This window comes from Somniosus microcephalus, chromosome 20 (genome assembly GCF_052327205.1).
Source record: "Somniosus microcephalus isolate GS21.2 chromosome 20, FLI_Smic_1.0, whole genome shotgun sequence".
Classification (NCBI taxonomy): Eukaryota; Metazoa; Chordata; class Chondrichthyes; order Squaliformes; family Somniosidae; genus Somniosus; species Somniosus microcephalus.
Genome location: NC_141006.1, coordinates 5,650,568 through 5,673,350, shown reverse-complemented (window position 1 = coordinate 5,673,350; position 22,783 = coordinate 5,650,568). Strand labels below are relative to the sequence as shown.

General features: G+C 47.2%; 1 protein-coding gene across 6 annotated transcripts in view; it reads right to left on the bottom strand.

Annotated features, from left to right (window-relative positions):
• nfyc (nuclear transcription factor Y, gamma) overlaps window positions 1–22,783 on the bottom strand; it is a 207,901-nt gene that overhangs the window by 87,738 nt on the left and 97,380 nt on the right. For 5 of the 6 annotated variants that reach the window (XM_085962303.1, XM_085962307.1, XM_085962308.1 and 2 more), the window contains one exon: window positions 5,842–11,950. The exons of the other annotated variant lie outside the window; for it this stretch is intronic. In XM_085962303.1, the coding sequence (XP_085818429.1) occupies window positions 11,831–11,950 (120 nt within the window). In that variant the 3' untranslated portion in view covers window positions 5,842–11,830. Of the gene's footprint in view, window positions 1–5,841; window positions 11,951–22,783 lie in introns of those variants that run through there. 6 annotated transcript variants of the gene reach the window in all.

Genomic DNA, 22,783 nt, shown 5'->3' with positions numbered 1-22,783 from the left:
CAATGTGTTTGGGTGAAGTGTGTCAGTGAATGGTGCAATGTGTTTGGGAGAAGTGTGTCAGTGAATGTGGTGCAACGTGTTTGGGTGAAGTGTGTCAGTGAATGGTGCAATGTGTTTGGGAGAAGTGTGTCAGTGAATGTGGTGCAATGTGTTTGGGTGAAGTGTGTCAGTGAGTGTGGTGCAATGTGTTTGGGTGAAGTGTGTAAGTGAATGTGGTGCAATGTGTTTGGGTGAAGTGTGTCAGTGAATGGTGCAATGTGTTTGGGAGAAGTGTGTCAGTGAATGTGGTGCAATGTTTTTGGGTGAAGTGTGTCAGTGAGTGTGGTGCAATGTGTTTGGGTGAAGTGTGTAAGTGAGTGTGGTGCAATGTGTTTGGGTGAAGTGTGTCAGTGAGTGTGGTGCAATGCGTTTGGGTGAAGTGTGTCAGTGGGTGTGGTGCAATGTGTTTGGGAGAAGTGTGTCAGTGAGTGTGGTGCAATGTGTTTGGGTGAAGTGTGTCAGTGAGTGTGGTGCAATATGTTTGGGTGAAGTGTGTAAGTGAGTGTGGTGCAATGTGTTTGGGTGAAGTGTGTCAGTGAGTGTGGTGCAATGCGTTTGGGTGAAGTGTGTCAGTGAGTGTGGTGCAATGTGTTTGGGTGAAGTGTGTCAGTGAGTTTGGTGCAATGTGTTTGGATGATGTGTGTGTCAGTGAATGTGGTGCAATGTGTTTGGGTGAAGTGTGTCAGTGAATGGTGCAATGTGTTTGGGTGAAGTGTCTCTGAGTGTGGTGCAATGTGTTTGGGTGAAGTGTGTCAGTTAGTGTGGTGCAATGTGTTTGGGTGATGTGTGTGTCAGTGAATGTGGTGTAATGTGTTTGTGTGAAGTGTGTCAGTGAATGGTGCAATGTGTTTGGGAGAAGTGTGTCAGTGAATGTGGTGCAATGTGTTTGGGTGAAGTGTGTCAGTGAGTGTGGTGCAATGTGTTTGGGTGAAGTGTGTCAGTGAGTGTGGTGCAATGTGTTTGGGTGAAGTGTGTCGGTGAGTGTGGTGCAATGTGTTTGGGTGATGTGTGTGTCAGTGAGTCTCGTGCAATGTGTTTGGGTGAAGTGTGTCAGTGAATGTGGTGCAATGTGTTTGGGTGAAGTGTGTCAGTGAGTGTGGTGCAGTGTGTTTGGGTGAGGTGTGTCAGTGAGTGTGGTGCAATGTGTTTGGGTGAAGTGTGTCAGTGAGTGTGGTGCAATGTGTTTGGGTGAAGTGTGTCAGTGAGTGTGGTGCAATATGTTTAGGTGATGTGTGTCAGTGAGTGTGGTGCAATGTGTTTGGGTGAAGTGTGTCAGTGAGTGTGGTGCAATGTGTTTGGGTGAAGTGTGTCAGTGAGTGTGGTGCAATGTGTTTGGGTGAAGTGTGTCAGTGAGTGTGGTGCAATGTGTTTGGGTGATGTGTGTCAGTGAGTGTGGTGCAATGTGTTTGGGTGAAGTGTGTCAGTGAGTGTGGTGCAATGTGTTTGGGTGATGTGTGTCAGTGAGTGTGGTGCAATGTGTTTGGGTGAAGTGTGTCAGTGAGTGTGGTGCAATGTGTTTGGGTGAAGTGTGTCAGTGAGTGTGGTGCAATGTGTTTGGGTGAAGTGTGTCAGTGAGTGTGGTGCAATGTGTTTGGGTGAAGTGTGTCAGTGAGTGTGGTGCAATGTGTTTGGGTGAAGTGTGTCAGTGAGTGTGGTGCAATGTGTTTGGGTGAAGTGTGTCAGTGAGTGTGGTGCAGTGTGTTTGGGTGATGTGTGTCAGTGAGTGTGGTGCAATGTGTTTGGGTGAAGTGTGTCAGTGAGTGTGGTGCAATGTGTTTGGGTGAAGTGTGTCAGTGAGTGTGGTGCAATGTGTTTGGGTGAAGTGTGTCAGTGAGTGTGGTGCAATGTGTTTGGGTGAAGTGTGTCAGTGAGTGTGGTGCAGTGTGTTTGGGTGAGGTGTGTCAGTGAGTGTGGTGCAATGTGTTTGGGTGAAGTGTGTCAGTGAGTGTGGTGCAATGTGTTTGGGTGAAGTGTGTCAGTGAGTGTGGTGCAATATGTTTAGGTGATGTGTGTCAGTGAGTGTGGTGCAATGTGTTTGGGTGAAGTGTGTCAGTGAGTGTGGTGCAATGTGTTTGGGTGAAGTGTGTCAGTGAGTGTGGTGCAATGTGTTTGGGTGAAGTGTGTCAGTGAGTGTGGTGCAATGTGTTTGGGTGAAGTGTGTCAGTGAGTGTGGTGCAGTGTGTTTGGGTGAAGTGTGTCAGTGAGTGTGGTGCAATGTGTTTGGGTGAAGTGTGTCAGTGAGTGTGGTGCAATGTGTTTGGGTGAAGTGTGTCAGTGAGTGTGGTGCAATATGTTTAGGTGATGTGTGTCAGTGAGTGTGGTGCAATGTGTTTGGGTGAAGTGTGTCAGTGAGTGTGGTGCAATGTGTTTGGGTGAAGTGTGTCAGTGAGTGTGGTGCAATGTGTTTGGGTGAAGTGTGTCAGTGAGTGTGGTGCAATGTGTTTGGGTGAAGTGTGTCAGTGAGTGTGGTGCAGTGTGTTTGGGTGAAGTGTGTCAGTGAGTGTGGTGCAATGTGTTTGGGTGAAGTGTGTCAGTGAGTGTGGTGCAATGTGTTTGGGTGAAGTGTGTCAGTGAGTGTGGTGCAATGTGTTTGGGTGAAGTGTGTCAGTGAGTGTGGTGCAATGTGTTTGGGTGAAGTGTGTCAGTGAGTGTGGTGCAATGTGTTTGGGTGAAGTGTGTCAGTGAGTGTGGTGCAATGTGTTTGGGTGAAGTGTGTCAGTGAGTGTGGTGCAGTGTGTTTGGGTGAAGTGTGTCAGTGAGTGTGGTGCAGTGTGTTTGGGTGAAGTGTGTCAGTGAGTGTGGTGCAATGTGTTTGGCTGATGTGCCTGTCATTGTTGAATAGCTGGCAGTGTGTGCAATGTGTGAAATGTGAGTGTGGTAAGTGCGTGAGGTTGAGGTGAAGCTATGATTGTGGGGTTTGAGCCGTGTTTCGCAGAGTTTTTTGGTAGGTGAGTGATGGGGGTGTAGTGCGCGGAGCAGTGAGGCTCGTGGTGCAGATGGTGGGGTATGGCATTTGAAGATGCATTCATTCACTTTGACCACTTGCAATGATTCATTAAACTTTTTGCAGCTTTGGATCCAGGCCCTGGGGAGAACACTTGTTGCAGTGACAGCTTCAGCTATCTCCTCCCACAGCCTTCTGGTGTTCTGTCTTGAAGACCCCCTGCCCCCCTATGGGTGGAGGACCTGAGGACATCTTTGAGCCCCCAGGACCAAGGCCTCCACTGCCGCAGGTGGGCCATGGCTTTCTCCACACTGACAATGAGGTGCTTCTGCAACAAAGCACCTCCCCTTTCAGTGGTGCAGAGAGCCTTGGCCAAACTTCATTGGCCAGTGGGCTGCACCCAATACTGGGCCCCCTGTTCAGTGCTAAGCCAATCAGCAGCGTGTGTAGCACTGAGATCAGCGCTGCAATTATTATAATGAAATTGCACAGGCACACAGTGCTTCGCGCTGCCCACACCCGCTCTCGGGCCGTATACAATTTCTTGGCTATTATCTGGTCATGGTCACGTTGCTGTTTATGGGAGCTTGCTGTGTGCAAATTGGCTTCCACATTACAACAGTGACTACACTTTAAAAAATACTTCATTGACTGTAAGGTACTGTGGGAGGTTGTGAAAGGTGCTATATAAATGCAAGTCTTTCTTCACTAGTTAGCAAGGCTTCCATTGCAAATAAAGCACTTATTTCAAATAAAATGCCAAAGAAGCTTCTTTGAACCATTTAATGGACCAGGAAAGTAAAATATTACCCACTCTTCGCATTATCCTGGAGGTCAAGGAGTGTCTGAAAATTTCAAAGGCTAAAACTCGCTGACCTTTCACACACTAATACCTGGACACATCCTTCAGCTAAAGTGCCTTGTCGAGCAATATTTCCCGGCAAGGTCCCTGCTGGTATGCGATTCCATCATTAAAAGCATATGCAGACTTCTGAAAAATGCCATGCTCCCTTCCCGACATGTGATGTGCACAATAGCTCATATTAATACCTCAGAACTCTGCCCCAGCAGCTGCCGGCCCCCTGACTCTCGGGATTAAGTTTTTTTTTAAATTCTGTTGGGAATTTGGTGCTTTGCAATGGTTGGTTTGTAGGCACCGTTTTAACGGCAGGGGCCTGAATCACACACGACAGCAGGCCCCAGGTCTCTGTGCTGAGTTAGCATCTCTCAGACGTGTGGTAATTGGTGTCACCAATCCCGAGACTAGGGAGAGAAAATACAAAGAATCAGCACGGTCCAGAAACTCGGGATTGAGCAGTCAGTGCAGAATCAACAACTTGCATTTATTTGACGCCTTTAATGTAGGAAAACATCTCAAGGCACCCATTCCTCAATTTACACTTTGAATCCAGAGTAGATACAACGGCTCAAACCCCACAATCATAGCTTCACCTCAACCTCACGCACTTACCACACTCACATTTCACACCTTGCGCACACTGCCAGCTATTCAACAATGACAGGCACATCACCCTCCCCCCACCCCCCAAACCTCTCCGCCTCACTGCCTCTCTTTCCTCCTTTAAGACACTCCTTAAAACCTATCTCTTTGGCCAAGCTTTTGGTCACCTGCCCTAGTTTCTCATGTGGCTTGGTGTCAAATTTTTTCGTCTTTTAATACTCCTGTGAAGCACCTTGGGATGTTCTATGTTAAAGGTGCTATATAAATACAAGTTGTTGTTGTGTAGAATTGAGGTTAGGCATGTCTCTTCTGGATTAAAGCCCCCTCAATCTTGCCTTGGATTGCTTTTTCCATTCACCAAGAAAGCTGGTCCATTCATTTGTAAAAGGTGCGGGAGAAAGTACATTTAAGATAAGGTTTAAAGGCAACATGCAATTGAAATAAAGATATTTGAAAGGGTGTGCTAAACTAGTATTTCAAGTTCTGTTAAGGTAGTAGCCAGGAATAAGCACCAAGAACACAATGTAGACTCCATTAAAATAACCAAGTTGGTGCAAGTGTCAGGCACAAGAGGCCAGCTGAGGTTATGCTGAGTGAAAAGGTGAAAGCGAGACAATGAGTGAGTTTATGATGGGAAAAGGAGGGCGTTCAGGACTAAGAAGAAATGGAGTCAAATTTATACCACCAGGGCAGGCAAGAAACGGAATCCCAGAGTCAGTCCTTCTGCGCGGACAGCTGCTGAGAGTATAGAAATGGTGGGATAGGCAGTTATACGTGTGCCACATCCATGATGTGGGGTATCCTGGAGGTGCAAAGAGGAGTAGACATGTGTTACATTTTCGGGTTTCACAGGATCCTTGGGTTCAGTGTCACTGGCCAGACTTGTAACTCTCATGACCCCTGGTGAAGCCAAATTCTGGGTAAATGTAACACCACACAGGGTTTCAGCAGTGATCCCTTGTCACTGTACTGGAGTACATCACCTGCCGACACATGATCCCCTCTATCGGACTGAGGCGCAGGCTATAAGCCAATAGACAAAGATATTTAAAGCAGGAAGAACCTGCATTTCTCTAGCGCCTTTCACGACTTCAGGACGTCCCAAAGAGCTTCACAGCCAATGAAGTACTTTTGAAGTGTAATCACTGTTGTAATGTTGGGAAATGTAGCAGCCAATTTGCACACAGCAAGATCCCATAAACAGCAAAAAGTGGTTAAATATTGGAAGCAGTGCAAGATGGCTATGGAGACAGCATGGCAGTGCGATTAGTGTTAGGTTGCGCTAGCAAAGGGCCCTTGGAGACACGATGGACCAAATAGCCTCCTGAACTGCAAGCATCTTTGCCCCCCCCACCTCTCATCTACATTTAAAAGAAAAACAGGCTCAACACAAGTGTTATAACAAAAGGTTTTTTTATTTCTAAAGATATACAAAGTAAAAGTAGGCTAATACCAAAGACTCCAGATATCAGAAAATTCTTAAGACAGCTTCAAACAACATCAAATGCACCCAGTGTTCTCCACAAGAGTCAGGGAAGAGCGAGAAATTGCAACACACGGTCCAATATTTTATTTGCCAATATCAGCCTGGAAAAGACATCCAAGCATGCCAGAGAGGAATGATTCCACCCCCACAAACGGAGTCAATGTCTCCACCTTCCCCGAAGCTCTTCTTTAGCACAAAACTTTTAAAAAAATGGAAGCTCACTAGTGGCTGTTGTACTGACACTGGGTCATCTCAGCAGAGAACAGACCGAAGGCGGCTATTTAATAAGAATCATCGCCCGGGGTGGGGCGGTAGTTAATGAGAACCATCGTCAGAGAGGGGCGGGTATTTAATGAGAATCACTGCCTAAACATTTTGTTTTATTGCACACACAAAGGTTACACTCCTCAGAATAAACTGTTCATCATTCATCTAACTGAAATGGAGCACGGTGTCACAAAGAATCAATTCGCTTTTCTAGAAAGCGTCATCGCATGGTCACTTTCGATTTTGCCAATTTTTTCCCATGGTGAAGGAGGGCGGTTGCTGATGAACAGTTCACCAACCATTAGCAAGTCCAGACAGTAAAGGGGCAGCAGGCTTTTGATCCTGGGGGAAGGGGAGACCTCTGCTGATGCTCTTCACACCCCATATCCACACAAATATCTTCCATTCTAGGAGGCACGGAGCATGAAACCTGCTAACCAGCCCCTTTCCCTAGCCCAGGAGTGGAGAGTTTGACTATAGCACACATACCTGGAGCACTGCAAAATCACCTAACTCAGCACAAACATGGAATAGAATCTAGGGCCTGTCTGGTATTTGTGGTTCAGTTATGTCCTTAACTGAACCAGAAGGAACATCACTTAGCTGCTCTTTCTCACTGTCGAACAGTGGGACATGGTTTTTGACATCTTTCTGTTCTACGGAAGTGGGGAGAAAAAATAGACAAGGTACTCTGGGATCCTCTTGCCCATGGCTTGGCAGCCAACTAAAGGGGCGGGGGTTAAGGCCAGGGATGGGCTGTTGCCACACGGACATCTGTAGGATAACCAATGTGATCCTGAGCTGTAAGCAGATTTAGCATAGGTTAAAATTAGATTTCCAGTTTGCAGGGAAAGGTGGAGAAAAAAAGAGATGTATTGAATATGGAAAACACATCATTCGATAGCAATCGATCCCTGTGTTTGGCGGGAGTCAAATACCCTTTCAGCAACTTCTTATGGAAAATCCAGTTGCGGGGGATATGTAAAACACGGGGTTCCAGCATCGCTAGGTACCATTTTAAAACATCCCCCCGCCCATCTCCTGAAGGTGCTGAATCTCGCTGGGCTAGAGTTCTAAGGGCTTCCAGTATCTCACCCAAGGGGCCAACCTTCATGCATGAGCCGGGACAGGGAACACTGGCAAGCTATGCGTCAGAGGGAGGGCATTACAACCAGGCCCGATCTTATCCTCGCCCAATATGCACACGCATTGCACTTTCAAGCAGGGCTCACTGATTAGCAATGAGTAATGAGAACCCAAACTGATTTCTCTCCTCATTAACCCAGGGTGCTAAGACCAATGACTTGTCCAAGATGTGAAACACAACACGTAGGAGGGCACACACAGGTCATGTATGACCCGGTCCTAATACTGGAGTATCAAATCAACATCAATGTGACCTCAGCCTAAATATTTGCAATCCCTTCATCTTCAGACCCAATAGAAGCACTTTTTATCCAAGCAATACTTAAAAAAAAAAAAAAAATTGAAGTCCAAAAAGTTTAGAAAGAACTACAGATTCCCTCAGGAACAGCCAAGATGAGAGTTCCACAAACTGGCTGATGTGTATTTTTTAAATGGGGATGGTGTATTTTTGTGCTGGGGAATGTTGCACCCAGTCCCACCTCAAGCACTGCTAGGTACGATCTTGGGAATAGCTCCTCCTGTTTTGTCCCAGTGTTAATATTGCTAATTCCCACATCAATCGCCATTAATGGATCGGTGAGCACCGCTCCGTTTTGTGCCGTAGACCTCACGAGCAACTGGGCCGTCACCATCTCAAATCAGATCCTACCAGCTCACCTGACTGGGCTGGATTTAAACCCAGATGCCAGAGATGAAAGAAGAGTGCACCGACACATTGAACAGAAACATCAGCAGGTTCCATTACTCAGATACCTCAGCATTTGCCAGCTTTAATGTTTTCCTTAGAGGAAAAAAGGTTAACGGGAGATTTGGTGGAGGTGTTCAAGATAAAGTAAAGAAGGAGAAACGGTTTCCAGTGGCAGAAAGGTCAGTAGCCAGAGGACACAGATTTAAGATAATTAGCAAAAGAACTAGAGGGGAAAATGAGGAGAAATATTTTTACGCATCGAGTTATGATGGGTAACATTTGCGCCAGCCAGGCAATGACTATCTCCAACAACAGAGAATTTAACCCCCCTCCCCTTGACATTCAACGGCATTACCATCGCCGAATCCCCCACCATCAACATCCTAAGGGTCACCATTGACCAGAAATTTAACTGGACCACCCACATACTGTGGCTACAAGAGGTCAGAGGCTGGGTATTCTGCGGCAAGTGACTCACCTCCTGATTCCGCAAAGCCGTTCCACCATCTACAAGGCACAAGTCAGGAGTGTGATGAAATACTCTCCACTTGCCTGGATGAGTGCAGCTCCAACACTCAAGGAGCTCGCCACCATCCAGGACAAAGCAGCCCGCTTGGTTGGCACCCCATCCACCACCTTAAACATTCATTCCCTCCACCACTGGCGCACCGTGGCTGCCGTGTGTACCATCTACAAGATGCACTGCAGCAACTCGCCAAGGCAGCACCTCCCAAACCCGATCTCTTCCACCAAGGACAAGAGCAGCAGGTGCATGGGAACACCACCTGCAAGCTCCCCCCCCCCCCCCCCCCCCAAGTCACACACCATCCTGACTTGGAAGTATATCGCCAATCCTTCATCATCGCTGGGTCAAAATCCTGCAACTACCTCCCTAACAGCACTGTGGGAGCACCTTCACCTCACGGACTGCAGAGGTTCAAGGCGGCGGCTCACCACCACCTTCTCAAGGGCAATTGGGATGGGCAATAAATGCTGGCCATGCCAGCGATGCCCACATCCTATGACGAATTTTTAAAAAATGATCTGGAACGTACTGTCTGAAAGGGTGGTGGAAGCAGATTCAATAGTGACTTAGAAGGGAGTTGGATAAATACTTGAAGGGAAAAACATTTGCAGGGCTATGGGGAAAGGGCGGGAAAGTGGGACTAATTGAATAGCTCTTTCAAAGAGCCGGCACAGGCACGATGGGCCAAATTGTCGCCTTTTGTGCCGTATGATTCTGTCTGCAATAAGTAGGATTAAGGAATGACTGAAATCAGACACCAGCTGGCCAGGATGAAGAGAGAAGGTTTCAATTAAATCGTCAGAAGAGGCTGGTTTCAGTCTGGCAGCCTACACAGTAACCTTTAACACGCCACAAGGATTATTGAAAGCTTTCATTCTTTCAAACAAGCAGATTTTTCCACTGATTCAAAGTCAAGCACTCACTGATCTCTCAATACTGATTGACTTACAGCCAGGATTATCGAAACAAATTACTGCACAATAATTAACATGAAATGATCTAGATTTAACAATTACAGAAACTCAAAGAGGACCAAGGGTTCCCTGATGTGTTCCACCCAACAGCACCCTTATGTAATGGGCCTTGTTCATCACGTATGAAAATACAGGAAGTCGACTGTACAGTCAAGTTTTATACAGGATGTTACCCTCTTCAGGCCAGTGACAATGGGAGGATACATTTTATTTTGGAAAGTGCAAGACCTGTAAAGCCAACTGCTTGAACAGTGCAGAAACCGATCAAGCAATACTGATAGACTTAGTCCGCACATAATAAAAAATGGGCAGCATGTACTCCATGAATGGAGGCAGAATGGCTAGGGATTACATTGAAAGAGACCTACGAGGTTCTATTAGGCTCAACACTATATATTTCCAAACTTTGAGTCAGTATCTTGAAACTTCGTATCCAACAGCACTGTGGGAGCACCTTCACTACATGACTGCAGCGGTGCAAGGCGGCTGCTCACCACCATCTTCTCCAGGCAACTAGGGATGGGCAATAAATAAGGCCCCGTCAGCTTCACCCACCATGAGAATTAATAACTGTGCAAAGCAGCAGTTAACAAGCCGAGTGAAGGCTCAACTACATAGCTGCAGCAGTAGAGAACAGGCTTTGCCGAAACTCTACAGCGCTCAGGTTAGAACACATCTTTAGTACTGTGTCCACTTCTGGTCCATAAAAACACAAGGGAGACACTGAGCACTGGAAGCAGTGCAGAGCAGATTCACGGGGCTCAAACCTCACGTCAAAGATCTCAAATATGAGGAAAGATGGAAAAACTAGGGCTTTTCAGCCTCCAATGAAGGAGAGCAAGACGGTCACAAGTTATTAAAGACTACAGAAAAGGGCAGAATTGAAAAACTAAATTCATGACTAGGTCAATGAGACACGGGCTCAAGCTAGTAAAAGGCAAATTTCGGACTGATAATCAGGACGTTCGCCATGCAAAAATCAACACATGGAATGGGCTCCTGTGTAGAGTAATGGAGGCAAAAACCCTGGAATTATTCAAGAAACAACTGGCTGCTGCAATGAGGGTACTGTAGGATATTTCTGGATGGAAGGAAGGAAGGGCTTCCCTCGTCCTGGGGTAATGGAGGATAACAGAATAAACTAGTACATCTTACAAGTCACCTGGGAGCATTCCAGATCATCAGCGCTGGCCCTCAACTCAGTGTTGTAGGGTAATCACCTGACGCCCTGTCTGGAGCTAAGAAGAGAGTCAGCACAGGTTATCGGGGGCCCCGCCTAGATAGAGCGGGACATTTGTCAGGTATATTGCAGCAGCTGACCAATCAACCTGTTCATCTTCGAGGCCCTGTGCAGTTCGCTGGTCAGTCATTACATAGTTAGATCCAAGTATAGGAACGGTTACTTTAACACCAACAGCTCAAACTCCAATAAACTGTCAGCATTTCATAAAACAAACATCAAAAGGAGTTTTTAAAACAAGTCACAAAAGTATGAGAAGGAAATTTAATTTCTCCAACAGCTGAAACACTAGATTGCAGTTAGTGGGATTGGTGGGGGGGCGGGCTTTGCAAACATCGTTCGACATTCCACTGGATTTACCCCCAATGTGGCGTCAAACCCAAGTGTTGCAAGAATAACTCTCCGGGGAGTCCCACTCTACTCCTCTCTGGAGGACATCGGACCCTGACCCCAGATTTACACTACAGCTTGAATGTTGGTGCGGATCAGTGCCTGCTAATGCTGCACTGTGAACACATTCCTAGTGATCCATTCAAATTGAATTTTGACCAACTTGCATATAAAAAGTCTTCTGATTCAATATTTATCAAGACTGATTGGACACGCTAGTTTATAAACCTGTTACTGAGAAACTGTGGATTAGACTGTCTCTTCCGAAGTCAGCTAAGGAGCACAGCTTGCTAGTTTACCTCCACTTAACCCAGGTCTACTTGTAAGCATTAGTTGTATTTTTTTTTTTTTTTTAAATGCTGATTAACTTTAGTGAGGCACAACACTGTACAATTGAACAGGACAACAGCAATATGGTCAGTGATAGTACTGGATAACCAGCACAGGCAGGAGCTCGCCTCCCTACCTACCCTCACACGAGTTTACAAAGCTCTACTCGGAAGGAGTTTATTGCATTTTATATATGTACAATTATTTTTGCTTAGCACGATGCAAGGGAAAAAAAAAAAACTTAAAAAAAGTCATTTTACATCCCGGTTATTGAGTGACTGTACTATTTATACAATGGCTTCTGTGGCAGTGGATTTCAGCTCTCCAATCACTTCGCACTATTCCCCCGTGACCTGGGCAGTCTGTCCATCTGCAGTCTGGTTAGTGGATTGGATGAACATGGGCTGGCTGATGTCCTGTCCGGCTGGCATGGTGACCTGCTGAATCTGGTACAGTTGCTGCAGGGAACAAGACAAACAATGTAGACATGGATTACAATCTCCCTCAGATCAAAGAGTAACTTTACACAATAGACAAGGAAGAACATGCATTTCTAATGTGCTCAGGTGCAGGATATCTCAGTATTCACAGCACAGAAAGAGGCTATTCATTCCAACTGGTCCAAGCCAGTGTTTATGCTCCACACGAGCCTCCTCCCACCCCTCTTCATCTCACTCGATCAGCACTTTATACCAAGAAGGAAAATAAACTGTGGATACCAGGGAGGAAAGGAAAAGGAGGAGGGTACCCACGACAAGGTGCGGGAAAGAATGAGGAGCCATTTTTTGAAAGCAGGCGTTAAGGCCGGAGAGAAGTGGGCAGCGAATCCCAGAGGACAGGGGTGCAGGGGCTGAATGAGTGTCACCAATGGCAGGAGGAGGGAGTAGGAGCAGCTCTGTACAAGAGGGGCTGAGTACGTGTGTAAGGCACAAGACAGGGCCTATAAAAACAGGCTTTGAAATGCAATTTTGCGGCGAGTGCTGGGAGTTGGGCGAGTGCTGGGAGTTGGGCGAGGAGTGGAAGGAGGAGCTCCCTTGTTTCGCCTTTGTTTTTCCTAACTTTTCACCCTGTAGGAATTGGTTCTTACTTTACACCAATGAAAGAGTCCGAGAGCGAGAGCAGTCAAACAACAACAACTGCGAAACCGCTAAAGTGACGTCACAACCAGGGAAGGAGCCGATTAGAAATACTCACCAGGTCCTACTTACCACAGTCCAGTCGTTAAAGTGAAAGTAAGGTCACTACTTAAAAGTAGTGTTTAAAGGGAAGCAAGGTCCCTAGTGTATTTAATATTCTTTAATTTAAAGTAAAGGGAGTAAATTAAGGGTAGGACATGGCAGGCAGCTCGGCACCGTGGAGTGCTCCTCCTGTGCTATGTGGGAAGTCAGGGACACTTTCGGTGTCCAGGGCGAACACATGTGCAGGAAGTGTCTCCAGTTGCAGCTACTCAAAATCCGTGTTCGGAGCTGCAGTTGGAGTCACTGTGGAGCATCCGCGAAGCTGAGATCTTCGTGGACAGCACATTTAACGAGGTGGTCACACCGCAGGTAAAGAGTGCACAGGCAGACAGGAAATGGGTGACCACCAGACAGAGTAAAAGAACTAGGAAGGTAGTGCAGGAGTCCCCTGGGTCCATCTCCCTCTCCAACAGATTTTCTGTTTTGGATACTGCTGGGGGAGATGGTTTCTCAGGGGAATGCAGCAAGAGCCAAGTCCATGGCACTACGAGTGGCTCAGCTGCACAGGAGGGGAGGAAAAAGAGTGGGAGAGCAATAGTGATAGGGGATTCTATCGTAAGGGGAACAGATAGACGTTTCTGTGGCCGCAGACGTGACTCCAGGATGTTATGTTGCCTCCCTGGTGCCACGGTCAAGGATGTCACTGAACGGCTGCAGGGCATTCTGAAGGGGGAGGGTGAACAGTCAGAGGTCGTGGTTCACATGTGTAGAAAGAGGGACGAGGTCCTGCAACAAGAATTTAGGGAGCTAGGTAGCAGATTAAAAAGCAGGACCTGGTGCCACGTGCTAGTGAGTACAGGAATAGGAGGATAGAGCAGATGAATGCGTGGCTAAAGAGTTGGTGCAGGGGGGAGGGGTTTAGTTTCCTGGATCACTGGGTCTGCTTCTGGGGAAGGTGGGACTTGTACCAGTTGGACGGGTTGCACCTGAACCAGAACGGGAGCAACATCCTTGCGGGGAGGTTTGCTAGTACTGTTGGGGGGGGGGGGGGGGTGTTTAAACTAACTTTGCAGGGGGATGGGATATGGAGTGGAGCTATAATAGAGGGTGATGCACAGCCAAATATAGAGAAAAAACAAGTCAGCTTGGAAGGCAGAGCAAATATGTAATGGCACAAGGGAGTATGACAAGGCTGGATGGCATTTATTTTAATGCAAGGAGTCTTGCGAGTAAGACAGATGAATTGAAGGTGTTGATGAATACATGGGAGTAGGATATTGTTGCTATCAGAGACATGGTTGAGGGAGGGGCAGGGCTGGCAGCTCAATATTCCGGGTTATAGGATCTTCAGGCAAGACAGAGGGGGATGTAAAAGAGGAGGGGGTGTCGCAATTTTAATCAAAGGAGTCAATTACTGCTGTAAGGAGGGATGATATCTTAGCAGGTTCCTCTAATGAGGCCATATGGGTAGAATTTAAAAACAAAAAGGGGGCAAGCACTTTGGGGGCCTATAGTACACTCCCAGCAAACAGTCAGGGGGAGATAGAGGAACAGATATGTAGGCAAATCTCAGAGGTGTAGAAATAATAGGGTAATAGTAGGGGATTTCAACTTCCCCAATATTAACTGGGACAGTCAGAGTGTGAAAGGCTTAGAGGGTGCAGAATTCTTAAAGTGCATCCAGGAGAGCTTTTTGAGCCAACATGTAGAAAGTCCTACAAGAGAGGGGGCGGTACTGGACCTAATTCTAGGGAATGTGGCCGGGCAAGTGGTAGAAGTGTTAGTAGGAGAGCATTTTGGTGACAGTGACCATAATTCGGTGAGATTTATGGTAGTCATGGAAAAGGACAAAGATGGACCGGAAATAAAGGTTCTAAATTGGGTGAAGGCAGATTTTTAATATGATAAGGCAGGATCTGGCCAAAGTGGACTGGGATCAGCTACTTGTAGGAAAATTCACATCAGAGCAGTGGGAGTCTTTCAGAAAGGAAATAGAGAGAGTACAATGCCAACATGTTCCCATAAAGGTCAAGGGTGGGACCAACAAGCACAGGGAACCCTGGATGTCGAGCGATATACAAGAATGGATTAGGGAAAAAAAAGGGAGGCTTTTGGCAGATATAAAGGACTAAAAACAGTGGAAGCCCTAGGAGTATAGAAAGTGCAGGGGTGTACTTAAAGAAATTAGGAGAGCGAAGAGGGGGGCATGAAAAAACACTGGCGGGCAAAATAAAGGAAAATCCCAAGGTGTTTTATAAGTATATTAAGGGCAAGAGGATAACCAGGGAAAGAGTAGGGCCCATTAGGGACCAAAGTGGCAATGTGTGTGTAGAGCCGGAAGATGTAGGTGAGGTTTTAAATGAATGTTTGCATCTGTGTTCACTATGAAGAAGGAGGATGTAGGCATAGAAATCAGGCAGGGGGATTGTGATATACTTGAACAAATTAGTATTGAGAGGGAGGAGGTTTAAAAGTGGATAAATACCCAGGCCCAGGTGAGATGTATCCCAGGCTGCTGTGTGAGGCAAGGGAGGAGATTGCAGGGGCTCGGACAGAAATTTTCAGAACCTCTCTGGCCACGGGGAGGGGGGGTGGCGGGGGGGGTGCCAGAGGACTGGAGAATAGCTAACATAGCACCATTATTCAAGGAGGGTAGTAGGGATAAACCAGGGAATTACAGGCCAGTGAGCCTAACATCAGTGGTAGGGAAATTATTGGAAAATATTCTGAGGGACAGAATTAGTCTCCACTTGGAGAGGCAAGGATTAATCAAGGATAGTCAGCATGGCTTTGTCAGGGGGAGATCATGTCTAACCAATTTGACTGAATTTTGAGAGGGGGTGACCAAGTGTGTGGATGAGGGTAGTGCAGTTGACGTAGTCTACATGGACTTCAGTATGGCTTTAAGTCCCGCATGGGAGACTGGTCAAGAAGGTAAGAGCCCACGGGATCCAGGGCAATTTGGCACATTGGATCCAAAATTGGCTTAGTGGCAGGAGGCAGAGGGTGATGGTCAAAGGTGGTTTTTGTGACTGGAAGCCTGTGTCCAGTGGTGTACCGCAGGGATCGGTGCTGGGTCCTTTGCTGTTTGTAGTGTACATTAATGATTTAGATATGAATGTAGGAGGTATGATCAGTAAGTTTGCAGATGACATGAAAATTGGTGGAGTGGTAAATATCAAGGAGGGAAGCCTCAGGCTACAGGACAATATAGAGGGGTTGGTTAGATGGGCAGAACAGTGGCAAATGGAATTTAACCCTGAAAAGTGTGAGGTGATGCATTTTGGGAGGACTAACAAGGCAAGGGAATACACAATGAATGGTAGGACCCTAGGAAGGACAGAGGAACCTTGGTGTGTATGTACATAGATCCCTGAAGGCAGCAGGACAGGTATATAAGGTGGTTAAAAAGGCATATGGGATACTTATATTCTATGCCTCGGCTAATGAAGGCAAGAGCAGGGAGATTATGATGGAGCTGTACAAAACGCTAGTTAGGCCACAGCTGGAATACTGTGTGCAGTTCTGGTCACCACACGATAGGAAGGATGGGATTGCATTGGAGAGGGTGCAGAGGAGATTCACCAGGATGTTACCTGGGCTGGAGCGCTTCAGCTCTGAAGAGAGACTGGACAGGCTGGGGTTGTTTTCCTTAAGAGCAGAGAAGGCTGAGGGGGGACCTGATTGAGGTGTACAGAATTATGAGGGGCATCGATAGGGTAGATAGAAAGGAACGTTTCCCCTTAGTAGAGGGGTCAATAACCAGGGGGCATAGTTTCAAGGTAAGGGGCAGGAGGTTTAGAGGGGATTTGAGGAGGAACTTTTTCCACCCAGAGGGTGGTTGGAGTCTGGAACTCACTGCCTGAAAGGGTGGTAGAGGCAGGAACCCTCACAACATTCAAGAAGCATTTAGATGAGCACTTGAAACGCCACAGCATACAAGGCTACGGACCAAGTGCTGGAAAATGGGATTAGAATAGATAGGGCTTGATGGCCGGTGTGGACACGATGGGCCGAAGGGCCTCTTTCTGTGCTGTATGACTATGAGATCACTAAAATAGGGTGGGACGAAACCATAAGAAATAGGAGCAGGAATAGGCCACTTGGCCCCTCGAGCCTGCTCCGCCATTCAATAAGATCATGGCTTTGAGCCCAAGATCAGCCACTTCCCAGCCCGCTCCCCATAACCCTTCACTCCCTTATCTTGCAAAAATCTGTCTATCTCCACCTTAAATGTATTTAATGTCCCAGCCTCCACAGCTCTCTGGGGCAGAGAATTCCACAGATTTACGACCCTCAGAGAAGAAATTCCTGCTCATCTCAGTTCTAAAAGGGCGACCCTTTATTCTAAAACTGTGCCGAGTTCTAGATTCCCCCACGAGGAGAAACATCCTCTCTGCATCTACCTTGTCGAGCCCCCTCAGTATCTTATGTTTCAATAAGATCACCTCTCATTCTTGTAAACTCCAATGAGTATAGGCCCAGCCTGCTCAACCTTTCCTCATAAGTCAACCCCCTCATCTCTGGAATTAACCTCGTGAATCGTCTCTGAACTGCTTCCAATGTAAGTATATCCTTCCTTAAATAAGGAGACCAAAACTGTACACAGTACTCAAGGTGTGGTCTCACCAATACCCTGTACAGTTGTAGCAGGACTTCCCTGCTTTTATACTCCAACCCCCTTGAAATAAAGGCCAACATTCCATTTGCCTTTTTGATTACTTGCTGTACCTGCATGCTAACTTTTTGTGTTTCTTGCACAAGGACCCCCAGGTCCCTCTGAACTGTAGCATTTTGTAATCTCTCTCCATTTAAATAATAATTTGCTTTTTTATTTTTCCTGCCAAAGTGGATAACCTTGCACTTTCCCACATTATACTCCATCTGCCAAATGTTTGCCCACTCACTTAGCCTGTCTATATCCCGTTGCAGGCTCGGAGTCCTCTGCACAACTTGCTTTCCCACCCATCTTTGTATCATCTGCAAACTTGGCTACATTACACTCAGTCCCTTCATCCAAGTCATTAATGTAGACTGTAAATAGTTGAAACCCGAGCACCGATCCCTGTGGCACCCCACTAGTTACCTTTTGCCAACTGGAAAATGATCCATTTATCCCAACTTTCTGCTTTCTGTTAGTTTGCCAATTCTCTATCCATGCTAATATATTACCCCCAATTCCTTAAGCTCTTATCTTATGCAGTAACCTTTTATGTGGCACCTTATCCAATGCCTTCTGGAAATCCAAATACACCACATCCACTGGTTCACCTTTGTCCACCCTGCTCGATACATCCTCAAAGACTTACAGCAAATTTGTTAAACAGGATTTCCCTTTCATAAAACCATGCTGACTCTGCTTGGCTGCATTATGATTTTCCAAATGCCCTGCTACTGTTTCCTTAAATGAAGGACTCCAGCATTTTCCCAACGACAGATGTTAGGCTAACTGGTCTATCGTTTCCTGCTTTCTGTTTCCCTCTTTCTTAAATAGGGGTGTTAGATTTGTGGTTTTCCAATCCACTGGGACCTCTCCAGAGTCCAGGCAATTTTGGTATATTGCAACCAATGCAGCCACTATCTCTGCAGCCACTTCTTTTAAGACCCTGGGATGCAGGCCACCTGGTCCAGGGGACTTGTCATCTTTTAGTCCCATTATTTTACCAAGTGTGGCAGAGCCATCAAGAGACATTGAATAAACTGTAATAATTCCTTTAGACACCCAGTGGTGCAGTTGTGAACTGCACCTTTAAGCTGTGTGCAGCTTCTTGTATTTTCACGTGATGACGCCGATCACGTGACCCCCAGTTGGCATGGATAACGTGATGACGTCAGTTGGCAAGAGCAGTCTGAGAAAGGCTGTGAGGAGACACAGACCTGCTGACCTCTGTTCCTGTAAGTTAAAAGTTAAAGTATTGAGTTCATTAAAGTTTGATTAATTCTTTTCACTGCGTTGGACTTCGTTTTTTGGATAGGAACTCCCGTTCCTACATTGGTGACCCCGAGCTCGTTGGACAACTTTCTTCGAGATATTCATGATGAATACGAATGCCGTTGCCCTTAAATTGCCGCAGTTCTGGGAACAGCAACCAGAAGCATGGTTTTTCCAAGCAGAAGCCCAGTTTGGTATCCGGGACATTACAGCAGATTCAACCCGTTATTATTACGTGGTTTCAGCTCTGGACAGCGCCACGGCTTCATGCGTCGTCAGCATCCTGGGGAATCCACCGGCAGAGGGGAAGTACTCAGCTTTAAAAGAACGTTTACTACAAGTGTATGCTTTAACTAAGTCGGAATGGGCATGCAAGCTTATCGCAATGCCGGGTCTTGGGGACTCAAAACCATCAGAATTGATGAGCCAAATGCTCACGCTTTTGGGTTCGGAGCCCCAATGTTTTTTATTTCGAGAACTCTTCCTCTGTCAGCTACCAGAGCCAGTTCAGGCAGTCTTGGCCAGTTCTACGATTACGGACTGTGCCGAACTGGCTGCGGAGGCAGATAAGTCTTTTATGGTCATACAGCAAAGTTGCGTAGCTACGAGGCCTCTTTCTCCTACACGAGCAAAATCCAGCCCTCCTTCGTCAGGCTTATGTATGTACCACGCCCGTTTTGGCGTCAGGGCTCGACGCTGCTGTCCACCCTGCAGTTGGGTTGAAAAAAAGGCTCCAGCAGACTCACAAGCCTCGAAGAAGACAGGGGGTGGTAAACACACCCAGTTCACCATGGCAGTCGGTTCAGCAGGAAAACTCCTCTATGTTACTGATTCCGGAACCGGGCGACGATTCTTGTGTGATACTGGTTCTCAGTGCAGTATTTTGCCAGTTTCAAAGCTGGACCTACAATCCGGCAGTCACGGCCCTTCCCTTGAGGCAGCCAATGGTGCGGCCATTCGCACATTCGGTAAACGGACAGTCAATTTAACTCTTGGAGGTCAACGTTTTGTATGGGAATTTATAACGGCTAAAGTATCACAGGCCATCCTGGGGGCTGATTTTTTTTGTGCCTATGGTTTTCTGGTCGACGTCCAACATTGTCGACTCATTAATGCGTCTACCTTCCATGCAGTGCCTTGTCACCGCAGTACTGCTGTCTCCTGGTCGGTTGCCTGTGCGGTTCCATCGCAAGACGTGTTTAAGCGCATACTTGGCGAATTCCCAGAGCTCACCAGGCCTACATTCTCGGCAGCAGATACGAAGCACGGGGTGGTGCATTATATTACCACAACGGGATCGCCCGTTTACGCTCGTGCACGAAGATTGGAACCCGGAAAGCTTGTGGCCGCAAAGGCAGAGTTTCGTATTATGGAGCGCCTTGGGATTGTCCGACGCTCCGACAGTCCTTGGTCTTCCCCATTACACATTGTACCCAAACCGGGTGGCGGATGGAGACCTTGTGGGGATTACAGACGCCTTAACAAAGCCACTAGGCCGGATAGGTATCCAATACCGCATATACAGGATTTTTCTGCTCATTTGGCCGGCAATTCGATATTTTCCAAAGTGGATCTCGTCCGTGGATACCATCAAGTTCCTGTACACCCTCAAGACATCCCCAAGACGGCGGTTATCACACCGTTTGGCCTTTGAGTTCCTTCGCATGCCGTTTGGATTGAAAAATGCAGCTCAGGCTTTTCAGCAGCTGATAGGTCCCGTAACACGGAGTCCTTCTTTCATTTTTATTTACTTGGATGATATACTCATTGCTAGTAAAAATAAGGATGAGCACATGGCTCATTTACGTGCACTCTTTGCCCGTCTCAGCCAACATGGCCTCATTATAAATCTAGCCAAATGCCAGTTTGGGTTAAGCACCATTGACTTTCTAGGGCACAGGATCACCTCAGAAGGCGCTGTACCACTGGCCACTAAGGTTGAGGCAGTTACGGCTTTCCCGCGGCCTCATATAATTAAATCTCTTCAGGAGTTCCTGGGGATGGTGAATTTTTATCACCGTTTTGTCCCCAAGGCAGCTCAATTAATGCAGCCGCTGTACGAAGCACTTAAAGGGAAGTCGGGTAAAGATGTTATTATTTGGACACCACAGATGGACCAAGCATTCCTGGACACCAAGGCGGCATTGGCAGCTGCAACTATGCTTGCACACCCACTTCCGGGCGCAACCATCGCCCTTACTACAGACGCCTCCGATTACGCCATCGGGGCAGTGCAGGAACAATGGGTTGACGGTACGTGGCAACCATTGGCCTTTTTTAGCCGCCAATTGCGTAAAAATGAACGAAAATATAGCACCTTTGATAGGGAGTTGCTGGCCTTGTTTTTGGCCATCCGGCATTTTCGTTTTCTTTTAGAAGGACGGCCTTTTACGGCATTTGTGGACCATAAACCACTTACTTTTGCAATGGCAAAAACGGCAGAGCCGTGGTCAGCCCGACAACAGCGCCACCTTACATTCATATCGGAATTTACAACGGATTTGCGACATGTGTCTGGCAAAGATAATCTGGTGGCTGATTGCCTGTCACGTGCCCCAGTCCAGACAATTCACCTGGGAATCGATTACACCGGGTTGGCGAAAGAACAGCAGGCGGATCCTGAAGTTCAGGCGTATCGGACCATGCCTTCTAACTTGCAGGTAGCCGATGTTATGTTCCAATCAGCAGGAACCACGCTGTTGTGTGACATATCCATGGGAGTGCCCCGACCAATTGTGCCAGTCGAATGGCGCAAGAAGATATTTCATATTATACATGGCTTATCACACCCAGGGATGCGAGCTTCACAACGACTTATGTCCCATAAGTTTGTGTGGAAAGGGATGCATTTAGACGTTTGTGACTGGACAAACAATTGCGTGGACTGTCAAAAGTTCATCGTCATGTGAAGGCTCCAAGGGCCATCTTTCCAGTGCCTGAACGCCGTTTCGACCATATACATGTGGACTTGGTGGGCCCCCTCCCCATGTCTCGGGGTTTTATGCATCTCCTGACAATAGTAGACCGTACTACCAGGTGGCCAGAGGCGATTCCCTTGGTTGCTACTACCACAGCAGACGTATCCAGGGCATTTATTTCATCGTCTGTGGCCCGTTTTGGTGTGCCATCTGATATCTCCTCTGACCGTGGTCCTCAATTTACGTCAGAATTATGGAATGCAGTTGCACAGGGCTTGGGTACCAAACTGCATCGTACCACCGCTTACCATCCACAAGCAAATGGCTTATGTGAAAGATTTCATCGTTCTTTAAAGGCGTCCCTCCGTGCCAGTTTGCGTGGTTCCAACTGGGTGGACAGACTCCCTTGGGTGATGCTAGGCCTCCGTACAGCCCCCAAAGATGACCTCCAGGCTTCATCAGCTGAATTAGTATACGGTCAGGTGCTTCGAGTACCAGGGGATTTCCTCCCTTCACATACAGAATCATGGTCACCTGCTCAGCAGCTTCTTCTGCATCAAGAGGCGGCAAAGAATTTTCTGCCTATTCCAACTTCACATCACGATCTACAGAGGCCTCATGTTCCGGCAGAACTTATGAGTTCCGATTATGTTTTTATTCGGCGGGATGCTCATGGAGGTACACTCAGACCACCTTATGATGGACCGTTTCGGGTTATTGCACCGGGGGAGAAATATTTTACGATCAAAATAGGAGAAAAATTGGATACCATCTCCATCGATCGACTTAAACCAGCCCATCTGGATCGGAGTGAACCGGTGGTTGTCGCTCAGCCGCCTCGCCGTGGACGACCGCCATTGGCTGCTAGACCAATCCTGAAGCGGCCTACTATTAAATTGCCTGCTTCGACGTCATCCTCATCTACACCTTCTGCGACGGTTTCCTCCACCCCTGATGTACCGCTTCAGACACAGCCAAATGTGGGCCCAGCTGATAACGATCCAGCGTCCGAAATTCGCAGTCGTTCGGGCAGAATAATTAAACCTCCTACACGTTTGATGCTGTCTGTTAAAGAGAATTCTGGGGGGGCGCCTGTGGCAGAGCCATCAAGAGACATTGAATAAACTGTAATAATTCCTTTAGACACCCAGTGGTGCAGTTGTGAACTGCACCTTTAAGCTGTGTGCAGCTTCTTGTATTTTCACGTGATGACGTCATGACGCCGATCACGTGACCCCCAGTTGGCACGGAAAACGCGATGAC